The sequence below is a fragment of the Primulina eburnea genome, chromosome 13 (assembly GCF_022965805.1).
Source record: "Primulina eburnea isolate SZY01 chromosome 13, ASM2296580v1, whole genome shotgun sequence".
Classification (NCBI taxonomy): domain Eukaryota; kingdom Viridiplantae; phylum Streptophyta; class Magnoliopsida; order Lamiales; family Gesneriaceae; genus Primulina; species Primulina eburnea.
This window is the reverse complement of record NC_133113.1, coordinates 32,944,693-32,957,406: the sequence shown is the minus strand read 5'-3', so window position 1 is coordinate 32,957,406 and position 12,714 is coordinate 32,944,693. Positions and strand designations below refer to the sequence as shown.

General features: G+C 32.0%; 1 protein-coding gene across 2 annotated transcripts; it reads right to left on the bottom strand.

The window, feature by feature from the left end:
* Positions 1-5,948: 5,948 nt before the first annotated feature.
* On the bottom strand, positions 5,949-12,231 carry LOC140809600 (tRNA nucleotidyltransferase cca2-like). 2 transcript variants are annotated; one of them, XM_073167288.1, is made up of 15 exons: positions 11,856-12,231; positions 10,245-10,375; positions 10,007-10,124; positions 9,655-9,707; positions 9,409-9,458; positions 9,207-9,305; positions 8,980-9,089; positions 8,733-8,860; positions 8,241-8,313; positions 7,940-8,023; positions 7,363-7,425; positions 7,098-7,242; positions 6,554-6,721; positions 6,371-6,468; positions 5,949-6,293 (listed from the first exon to the last, which is right to left on the bottom strand). In XM_073167288.1, exons 1-15 carry the CDS (start codon positions 12,225-12,227, stop codon positions 6,189-6,191), a joined length of 1,797 nt encoding a protein of 598 aa, XP_073023389.1. In that variant the 5' UTR covers positions 12,228-12,231; the 3' UTR covers positions 5,949-6,188. The 2 variants fall into 2 exon arrangements, with proteins under 2 accessions (XP_073023389.1, XP_073023390.1); XM_073167289.1 differs by having other exon boundaries at positions 8,247-8,313.
* Positions 12,232-12,714: the final 483 nt, after the last annotated feature.

Here is a 12,714-nt window from a genome sequence, read left to right as displayed (position 1 = left end):
TATTCTTATTTTTTTTAATAGTATTTAAATATAACTTTGGTATATTTGATGACATGTATTTATATGTAAACAAATAATGTTCCTATTTTCAATTCGTTGACGCTAATCATCTTGTCTTATGTTACATAAAATTTAAAAAAAAAAATCAGCAGAAATATATATTTTTTTTTTGGGAAAATTGAAATCATAAAAAGGGAAAGGTTGGGAGAGAGGAAGTGGGGGAGATGGTTGAGCACATGAAAAGAAGAGAAAGCAATGTGAAAGATGCGCCATTGTTCTTTCCTACTTGGAAATTTAAAATAATTGTTTCCTTCTTTTTGAAAAAAAAAAAATAAAAATTTGATGAGTCAAGGATGGATGTAAACAGAAAATTTGTATCACCAAAACAAGGGAGGAAATGTCACATGCCTCTTCGTGTTTGAAAACTGTATTATATTTTGCTTGAACAAATCTCATTTCAGAGTTATTAAAAAGTAAATATACTAAACATTATATATAAACAAAATACAATAAATCACACACAAAACATTTGATTCATCTATTTTTTTTAAAAAAAAACAAACACCAAAATAAAAGATTTAAAACTATTTATTATTGATTCGAATGTTTTGTGTATGATTTATTGTATTTTGTTTATAAATAATGCTTGATGCATTTAAATTTTAATAATTCGTACAAACGGAGGTTGTTCGAGCTAGTAGAGTTGTCCGACTAGTTAACCATTTTACTCTCTATAAATTTTATTAACATACCATTTTGAGGGAATATTAAAATTTTTGGAATGTGATGAAAAAAGTAAAAGAGTTTTTTTTTTTTAAAAAAAGAAAAATTTACCAGAAAAGAATGCGTTTTTATGATAAAACCATATTAATAATATATGAAATTCTATCATAAATATGAGTATACCTTAAATTATTTTCTTTATTTAATATATGAAGTTTGATCATAAATACGAAACTTTCGAATCAACTCTCACTTTTAAATCATGCATGTTAAATATGATTTCTATTCTAAATTAAATTATGTGTGTGTGTGTGTGTGTGTTTTATTTTTAAAAAAAGAAAAAAAGAAAAAGAGGATTTATTTAAAAAATCATAGATTTCTAACATATTATTTATTCGATCATTTATCAAATTTTGAGTACATTGGCACATCTCACTTGTGAAAGAAATCATGCAATTTAATATTGTTGTACTTATAATTGAAGTTAAACTAATAAAGGATAACTAATGACATAACTTTGACATACGTGTGCTTATGGCAACGATGTATCTCATTTTATTTATCTATATACATTTAAAAATTATAGTAGTTAATTTTATACGATATCATCTTTTGATCTTAGCTTAAAAAATGCGTCAAAATATTATTATTCGCTCCTTCATATTATTATTTTCTTTTCGATAGCATCATCGAATCAAAAATATAATTAATTAGGTCGTGGCTAGCTTCGGTTAGAGATTCAAGTCGGGTATAGTAGGATTCTTAATTCAAGACCGGCCTACATCTCCATATTCAAAATTTTTAGCCTCGATTACTCATTTATTTAATCAGATAAAAAAAATTTCCTCCATATCTTCTTCCTCCCTCATTCGAATCGGATATTGAATTCTCCATCGAGTTCACATAATTTTTTTATCCTTAGCTTGTATGTTATAATAAGACATTTCTTAGGACGTACTAATGCAATAGCAATATTATCTATATTATATATAAAGGTTTGGCCATTGAAAAAGTGTTGTCATATATAGAAATCGAATATGAATTAACAAGTGTAACGCATTATTTGGAATTTATCTTAGTGGAAGCTAAGTCATTTTCTATTAAAATTTGATTATAAGAAAATCATATATTTAATATTAATGTATGTTTTAGCTTTCTCCAAAAAAGAAAAAAAAAAAAGAAGAAGTTGAAGGTATTTATTCTCAAAACAAGAAAGCCCTTCCAATTTCTTGACACGAACACTTCCCTATATGAAAGCAAAAAAAGAATATTTTCTCATTTCGTTTTTTAATTAATTTGCAAATTTGCAATAAATAAAGTGCCACATTATAAGAAGTGCGCTTGTTCATCTTTTCATTATCACATTTAATTACTATAATTTAATTATTTTTTTCAAAAAATTATTCTTTCGTATAAAGAATAATGATAAAAATTTGTGTGAGACGATCTCACGGATCGTATTTTGTGAGACAGAAATTTTATTTAGGTCATCCATGAAAAAGTATCACTTTTTATGCTAAGCATTGTACTTTTTATTGTGAATATCGGTAGGGTTGACGTGTCTCACAGATAAAGATTCGTGAGACCGTCTCACAAGAGACCTACTCAAGAATAATATATTATTTATTTTATTAAAAAAAAAGCCAGTTGAGAGTCGTGTATTTACAAGTCTCCCTCTTATCCTTATAAATTATTTTATTTTCTTATAACCTAAAATTCTCATAGATTATTGCTTCTTTTTTTGGACAACATGCATGCACTCACACAGTTTAGGTCAGCAATATTTTATACTTTGCCCCCTAAAAAATAAGTTATTTAAATATTTGGGACACACGTCAACTACAATTTTTTCAGTCAACTCCCACGCCAATCAATGTTATTTGGTCGGTTAAAAATTAAATATGTTTATTCAAATAATTAGTTTTTAAAAGCCACCATATATAAAATATCTTCTTTTTTTAAAAAAAATACGTGGAGTTTAAAAAAACGTCATCGGTGAGATATGTAATTTAGGTTTTCATTAGTTTACATTTATCTTAAGAAAATAAATTTATAATTTGTTACATATTTCAAATCAATTATTTAAGAAAAAATTACGTAATATTTTTTTTATTTGTTTTAAAACAGTAACGACGAATATTTTAAAATTAACGTGGTCAAATTAATCCAATTAAACAAATAAAAAATACAAATGAAAAATATCAACCACTCCACGAAGACTAACTTGGGTTATGTTTCTTATCAAATAATTGTCAATATTGTATTTATGCTTAATTAAATATTTGTTAAAAAAAAAAATTAAATATTGAGTAAATAACAAATCATGACAAAGACATTTGAAAAATAATAAAATTTCGACAGATAAACAGAAAAATTATATATTTAATATAGATGGATGTATGCCAAAAAGCATACAAAATACTTGAATAAAAGAAATACTGGATTTTATATTAAATATTTATTACAGCTTCTCCTTTTGCACTGTTCGACTTACGCCAAGTGCTTAAGTTTCGTGTCATTGATAATTAAATATTTAGGTTTTTACTTAGACAAAAAGCCAGCAGCGACGGACAGAAATTTTGAATTGAATCATATTGCCACTAAATTCCTACTCAATTTATCCAGCAAATCCTGCATCGAGTCCTGTGCTGTTTGGCCAATATTGAGAGTCGTTAAACCGTATCACAATAGACTTATTAAATTTATTATTGCACATGTCACAATTATTTAAGTTCATTTTATTTTTCGTTTGTTTAAAATCTATATTCTAATTTTTAAATTTAGTGATATATATATTTTTGATTTTTTTAACAATATATCCTTGTTAGCTAGTTTTAAAAAACGTGGAACAATTTTTTAAATAAAAATGAATTAAATAAGAACAACATATGAAGTGCGTTTGTAAATTTTATTTATCCAATAAATTTTTTAATCTATCTATACAAACAAACAAGTCCATAAATTCGAGACAGGTATTATGAAATTTAGACTCGTGTGGTCCTGACAAATTGAAGAAAAAAAAATTAAGACATAAATAAATTTACACATGATGTTATCTAAAAAAACAAAAGGTATTCATTCAAAATTGTCTCTTTTAAAATCAGTCACTCAGAATATAACACTCACCTTGGGCAAAAGCTGTAATCTGATGCAATTGCCCTTTATTTTCTGGGACCAATTTACATGTTCCAAAGCCTATAAATGGACAGAGACAAGACATACATAAATCAGTGTTGCTAAATTGTTGCATTCCTATCATTCTATTTATTTTGGCTCACATATTTCATCACACTCTGGAAAAAAGAAAAAAAGGAAAAAGAATTTAAGCCTAAGTTTTTAGTTTTTGAATCTTTTCGCTTTCATTGAATCAAAAATTCAAATTTGTGTCCACAGCACATGCCTGTAATATCAAGGACCAAATATGGTGATTGGTGCCATACTTTCCACATTGATTATGTAATATATACATCACATATCAAATTAAATTATTATTTTTTGGTAAATTTTTATATTTCATAAATAATCGTTTCGTTAATTAATATATATGTGTGTGTGCATGTGCGTGCATGTGTTGGTCCTTTGCCCACTTACCTGTATTAGATATGGGCTAAGCCCAACCCCGCGAATGGGCTCGGATATGTAGGCGGCTCGTGGTGGAATCAAGTCGGATCAGTTATCCGAGGTTATTACTTATTAGTATGTATTTTTTTTGTTTGTGACAAATAATTTATTTTAGCTCCTTCTATATTATAAAAAGCTTAAAATTCTTAATTCCCCTCCATCTTCATCATATATATTATATATCATGTGTGAGTGTATGTATGTATGTATGTATTTGGTGCATTAATGGTAGGCCTAATTAAATGATGATGTGAGTCCACAGATGTTGGGAAGACGTTCATTTTGATGCAAGGAATGTATTGTATGGTAGACAATGCATCCTTAATTCATGGTTCCATAGCTTTTGTATGGGCCTTTTCAACATTATTATTACAGAAAATTATTAATCCATGACTTGCCTTTCTATAATGCTCCTAATATATGTATTCTCACAAACAAAATAAAATATAAAATTTAATTTTTAAGGGCAAATAAGTCCATGGTTCATAGCTCCATCCGATCTTGCCAAAAGTTGGAAGAGATTGCTCATGATGGTGTACTCTTATTTGCCAACAAACAACTATTTACACTAAGATTATATCGTATGGATATTAAACTTGTGGAATAATGGGACAACATGTCTGAAATCTTGTGGTCTGTAATTGATTGTTTCCACAGACATAATTATCATTGGGAGGTTTTCACTTGTTAAACCACAATCAAGTTCGTGGGCAAATTTGTTTTCTATAAACTCTTTGTCGGCCAAGTAAATAATGGATAGATGTGACTTTGATAATTTAGATTAAATATATTCAAATTCATTTGATGGTGGCTTCTTATGTTGTTGTTCTTCTTAAATAAATATACTTGCTGTTTTTTATCCAACAATGTGACAACACTGTAATGATTTATCTCCACCACCCCCACCTCCCCCCACCCCCCCCCCCCCCCCCCCCCCCCACCTCTTTTTGGTTTGAGGAAGTAATGATTCATGCTTTAAATTGAGAGAGTCGGTATCCCTTTAAAGATCCTATAGAGGGAGACAATCTCCAACCATCTCTTCACTAATTTGCTGTTTCTTTTTAAACAATTTTTTTAAACTTCCTTTCGTGTAATAGAAACTAAAACAATTAAGCCTTGTACTTTCAGAACATTGTCTGACAGTATATTTTATCACGTGTAATATCACGTGTGAGCAAATATGTTCATCTTTTGATGCAATTTTAGGATTTTATCCTAAGGGGTTGGTTGAATTTTCCTGACAAAAAACAATTAAAGCCTTGTGTGCCATGCTATTGAGCAAATATATTCGGGAAAACATTGATGAAGTCCACACTATTAGTGGGTTACTTACACTGAATGGCCTCGACGAAATGCCCCCTGGTTTCGGCCCTGATATTCGAAACATTGCACTAGTTTGGATAATAAAAACTCGATCCGTATTGAAAAACTTAAATTCAAAAAGTAGTCATGGAAACCATTTTTCTTTTTCGATGTAATAATAACCTATTTCCTTTTTCAAGAAATAACAGATGGCATGGGAACTAAAAACTACGCTTTCATATAATTCTTTCAGAAGGATCTTGTTAGGCAAAGAAGACATTTTGATGATACAAAATGATGTATATACAATAATTGGTATGTTTCGAATGGAGTTGGTGCATTACAAATGTGCAATAACTTATCCTTCATGCTCGAATCAAGTACGATCTCCTACCATCGATCATTTCTAGACCAAGAATTGCCCCTTCATCAAAGATGTCGACTATTTCTAACCACAACAAGGCTGAGCATTTCAATTGATGGTCTATCAAGAAAATCATAGCTATTTACTCAAGTAAAAAGTAACACATCTGTGAGCTGAGTTACTCCATCCTCGGGCGTTTTGCTTGAGATTGTTTCATCCAATCAACGCATTCCTCTGAAGATCCCGAGGGGTGCGCGAGCTGCCACTCGAGCAGCTTTTGTTGCTGTAGAGAAAGGTGACAACCAATACGTTGGTTGAGATATTACGAGTGGTATCATGCTAGGCGATAGAGAGACGTACCCATTCTTTAACCACTGGTCCGCCGGATTTAAGCTGTAAGATGCTCATGATATCCTTACCGTTTACCAGCGGTTTCACTTCCCAGACTTTCTCTAGACCTGAGTTGCATGAAAATTGGAACTCATAGATTAAGGGTTAGTGGCATGAACCTGTTATACACGTAATGACGGATAAGTTTGATACCTAGTTCCATAATTGCATTCTCAACGCCGTTAAATAGTTCCCTTCTGTTGGTCAATTCGGCAACCACTCTGGATGTATTTCCAGCCAAACCTAAATCTGTAGGATATAAGAGGATTGAAAGGACCAGCGCGGTTCGCCAAAACTCTTTAATTTCTCGAAGAAGCAGTCCTAAGAATGTGAATAAAATAATTAATCGACACAGAGTCAGAAGTCACCTTGTTTGCTATAAATGCATAGTTGGTTGCACAAATGTGGGATTAAATATTCAAGTCGGTTCAATTTTACAAAGTACCACGTGGTTAATTAGATTAAATACGCCCAGCCAAGATATTGGAGCCCATTTTTCACCTCCAAAACCTTCGCATGCACTGGAAAAGAATTATGAAGTTCGATTAAGATCGTGGTTGCAAAGCTACAACCAGTTTCCTGAATTATCAGCGACTATATAAATTCACTTCTTCATAGTAAACAAATCAGTGAGGTCAATAGGTAAGCTCAAAGTTGTGACAATGGATTGGGTATGCGGAAAGTAAGATCGTTTTACCTGCTAATACTCTAAGTTTTGCCATGACTGGCACATCGATAATTTCTTTTTTCCATTCAACTTCAAGAATTTGTAAATTTTTGTCTGACAGGATCAAAGGAATCAAGGATAAAAACTTTTCCACCGCTTGGTGTAAGCTTATCACCTGCAGCATGTTGTTATTTATATTAGTCACGGATCATTAATTTGTTGCTAAAATAAACGCAAAAGCATGTTTCCAAAAGGCTTTGGAACTTGAAAACTAGAGGGTTACGAAGAAGCATACGGTTTCTGCATCACTAGACTTCAACTTTAGAGAAGTGCCAAAAATATATCTTGCAACCTGAAGCTGTCGAAAAACATGCATAGTTAGCACACAAATGCGAAAAGAAATCAACCAACACTTCATATTCATATATTAGTTTGAAATGCTTTTTCTGTCGAGAAATAATTTGGTTTCCAAGCAGAAGAATTGAAAATACGAGTGAACATCAGAGTGAAACACCTGGAGCCTATCATTTGGTAATTATTATTAAGTAAACAGGTCAATCAACTTATAAAAGACAGAAGAACAGAGGAATGAAATGGCAAAAGTATTAAAAAAAGGTCTATCAACCCATAAATAAGTGGATATCTGAGTGAAACATTTGGAGCCTATCATTTGGTAATCTAATGCGATTACATGCAATTATTGGTGATCAAATGAAAATATTGGAGACGAAAAGTTAAATCTAGAAGATATATGAATCGTACCATCAATTGGATGCATAGACTTATGCCACTTCAGTGACATACACCAAAAATAAATTCAATCATACAAATTCGCCAAAATGATAATAGATAAAGTTGACAACTTATTTTACCTGTTTACCTTTCTTGTCTCGATAAACAGTCTTCCTCAATGGAAGAAGCAGAGCAGCATATAATGAGAGCCTCATTTGAACAATCTAAAAACCACAAAAAAAACAGATATTATGGAAGTCTTAGAATTTTATCTCCATACAGATATAGAGTATATTGAGTCTGAATTTATCTCCATAGAGATATTACAAGCTTGGACATTCAAATTTATGCCCGCTCACAATTACTTCTAAGCAACTTACATATAGTGCATATCTTTCCCTATCATACAAATAACAATGTATCACAAATGCATGATTCAACACTCACAGTGATCGAGGAGCACCCTATTAACTGCAATAACCTCCACGAGGCATCCATGTAAGCAACACAAAGCCTGGTGAAATAAAATAAAATATAACAATTACGAAGGTGCAATTGGGAGTAACACACCATAAGAAGCGACTCAGTAAAAAAAATATATGATCACAAGGAAGCACATGCACACACCAACTAGGAACACTACCATTCCTGTGTAACACAATGGGTACTAAGGAAATAAAACAAGACCTTCTGTAAGAAATTGATAGTATTATTTGTCTAAGAGTGTGTGAGAGGGAGAGAGATTACAGCATGAATCTACTATTAATAGCACCAATACAACGTTGCTGAGCCAAATTGGACATCCAAATCAGAAAATCATTTCCAAGTCAATTGGCTGTGCAAAAAACTAATTAAAATCCTACAAGTGTTGTTCCAACAAAGGAAATTCAATCAGATAAAGACTGATACAATTACAAGGAAAGTAAAAAAAACCTTTCACATCCATCCGGTGTTGGAGGTTCAATGTCAGGAGGAAGACTGAATACAGACCAAAATAACTGCAGCTCAGAAATGTAGCTCATTGCATCCACAGGCCGATTGCCAGACATCATGAGATCAATCTAGAAGATGAAAGATGCGAAAAATCAACAATTATTAATTGTGAATTAGGAATCAAGGTCAATAGATGGACTGAAAACTTATCCCCACCTCAGAATTATCGAAAAACAGTAAAAGATACCTCGTGACCAACACGCTCTCTGCTAATTTTACCAATGATAGCAGTTTTTACTTCATCATCCATAGCAGCTATCTTCAGTTCTTCATCTAGGACAAATCCAAACCTTGCACCTGAAATTCACTTGGATCAGGTTGAACTTACAGAATTCTGTAATTTCTTTTTTATGCCATGCTTGAATATACTCTATAAAAAACAGAACATGGAAACAGAAGTTTTCTGTGAACTACCAAATCGAATTGCGCGAAGAACTCGAAGGGGATCATCCAAAAAGGTTTCCTTTGGAGCAGATGGGGTCATTATTTTTCCTGATTTCAAGTCTGGAATGCCTGTAAGAAAAAAAATACTAATTAAGTTAGAAACAAAAGAAGAGCATATGACATGATATGACAATCAAATTCGGTATTTGTAGAAAACATAAATGTGCGCCACCTCTTCCTGTTAAGTCTTCGACTGAGCTCGTGTTAATGTTGTAGAACATGCTGTTAAAGAGCAAGTTTATTAATGATCTATTTTAAACCAGTTCAATTATTTGAAATTGAAACAATATAAATAGCTCACCTCCAATAACATCATAGATACACAAGTACTTGTACATCTATATTTGTGTCATGTGCCCTATCTCTACAAATTACAATCCCGAGTTCTCACATAAATATGAATATAAAAGAAAAGTACCTGTTGATGGTCAAATCCCTCCTATAAGCATCCTGTTGAGCAGAGCCAAACTCCTGCAAAAACATTGTTATGAAAAAATTTCAAAATCTATAATTTTGAAGATCACCAAATAAGGCCTTGTAGCGGTTGATGATCGCAAAATGGTGTCTACAATTTCTCTAGCGATCTTCTAACCAAAATTTGCCCAGCAAAAAATCTCCAGGACTCAGATATCTAGCCCATTCATATAAATGCCCACATTTGAGCATAGGTTCCTAATTCTAAGTTGTGGTTCATTTCATCGAGCATGTTTCCCTGATTTAATACAAGATTCTTTTGATAAACTGAGCGGAAGATCATTTAATGCACTTACCATTGTTGGAATACGGCTATTGTTGGTGTATTCTTCAGATCTTAAGTTGACAAAATCAATCCACACATCAAAGAGGCGCATCCTTGCTGTTTCCAAATGTTTTGACTGATCCGGATTGCTAGAAAAGAGGGATAATTAGCAAATATCTATGCTATTTTTTCAAGGAATGCTGTTTTACAGACTTCAAAGATTTAGACAAGATCATCAATTAGTAGAAAGATAAAAGCACAGAGTGTACCTCAGAATCAAGCCAACTCCTTTTGTTTCTTCCCCAGAAGCAGATAAATATTCGTTTACTTTGTCACAAAACTCCTTTCCCATCATATTCTCAAGAGCGATATCGATATCATAACACTCTTTCCCTAAAAGCTACAGTAAGAAGAATGATACTGAGAGTATGTATATGAATTTAACAAAGAGAGAGAACCATTGGGTAACCATATTAGAGTTCTATGCAAAACATCACGCTTCTTGAATTTAAATCTGTGATGCATGGTTAGTTGATAAATAATTAAACAATTATTTCTAAAGTGATATACTTTGATTTGATTGGATAAAAAGTAAAATGATGTTTAATGAATTATTCAGTGTAGGTAAGTGGATGTGCCATTTTCATGTGATTATGAAACCAGAGGACTATTTACAATTCCCATTTTTTTCGATTCATTTTGATAAAAAATTAAAACTATAACTTACAAAAATATTCTTACAATTTGAATTCATTTCCCCAAATATATGTTCAATTTTCCAAAATAAAACCCATCATTATTTTTCCCAAACATATAATTTCATCAATATCCATCACCATCAAAACAATTACAACCAAATACATATGAGTTTCAAAGTTTTAACATGCTAAACTCCAAATGATTAATCAGATAAACATCAATTATATATATAATTTATAATATTATCACATAAGATTTTATTGAGTTGTCAGCATTTAACCTAAAAATTGTCATCAGAAAAGTGGTACAATTGTATATTTTCTATATATTAAAACATTAATTACAATATTTACCCACATAAAAAAATGCACCATCTCAAGGGAAAAGTACACAATAATTTATCTACCACAAATTTATGTAACAAAAAAATTAGCTTTACATCGAACCCTTCCAAGATTTAAAGTTTGATTTTTGTACAAGCTCCCCTGCAGGAGCTATCTCTTGACTGCACAGATGGATATGCAAATACCCTCACAAAGTTCGAGTGATGTAAAGTTTATTATCGGCATTGACGTTGCAGTTTTTGAAAGACATGAAATTAAGTGGATAAAGATTTGAAGGACAATAGGATAATTCGTGAGGTAAACACACTCTTGCAGCAGACATGCGGTCATAAGTCATTATACCTCTGAATTGGGATACTTTATCATGCTTAAACACTTCCTAATTCCAGGTCAGACGTTAACAATTCACAAAATTCAACCAAACAAAATATATACGCGTATATGTATGGACACACATAAAAGGCAACCTCGTATAGTATCCCATATGGTTGTCGTCATTGTTGTTTCGAAAGTGGTATCTGGTGTCGTGAACTGTAGCCCAAAATTCACCAAAAAAGCTAAAACCAAATTCCTCTGCCTACCGAATACAGTGTTTTCTTAAAAAAAATATCTTCAATCCATTCATAAACTAACTCAAGAACAACCGCCTGACATTCAATATAAAAAGATCGATTTTTTCCAAAACTTTTGGCACCGAAAGAAAAGAAATGTACTAACTGGACAAAACACAATACCGGATTACACTTATTTTGAATTCTGCTACAAACCAACTTCATATAAGGGAGGAAAACCACAAAAAAGAAGGATGGAAGGACAGAGGAACAAAAGGATAAGAACCTTATCACGAACCCAGCCTCCAGCAACCCGAAGCTCGGTGTTAAGATTAAAGTGAACGGAAACTTGAAGTAAAAGATCGAATATTTGATTCTCCTTATCCGTCAGAACAATTCGGTCATTTACAAGAACGGACGGCGGAAAAGAAGCCATGGTCTCCGGCGCAGTGACTTCTATACCAGCACCCATGCAGAATCTGCGATAAAAATAATGGTTACAAATGCGTAAAAATCGGCAGCAGCTGAAATTATTAGAGCTTCCAACAACACTGGGGCAGAAAGCAAGAGAGGGGAAACTGAAAGGGTTTGAGCTGAAGAAGAGTGGTTTAGGGGTCTGGAAAGAAAATGTGAGAAGGCGGGGATTTGGCACTTTCATTGAATTTCTTCATTATTATTTTTACCTATATACATTATCCCTATATTTATAAATTAATAATAATATTCAAATTTTATTTTAGTAAATTTATCAATAACCAATTTATTCGAATCTTCTATATCTAAATTCATGCATTTGAAAATTATTATTATCATATTATAAAAACAAAAACATATTATATATATATATATAGTTTTAAAATTAAAACGATTTTTTTTAAAATTCTGATTAAGGGTTGATGTGATCCGGGTAAAATGGATGAGCAGGGTCGGGTGCTCCACCGGATCAAATCAAGAATTTATAATGTTGTTTAGGAAAATGAGCAAGGTAGATGGCTTCGATCGTGACCTGCAAACAATGAAAGGAACTCGTGAATGGGCGCCGGAAGGGTGTCCGGCGTGACCACTCCGATGCTTAAGTCAGCCGGATTGTCGAGAGGGAACTTAAAGGAATATGTATGGATGCTTGAAAGTGAAGAAATTTCAGA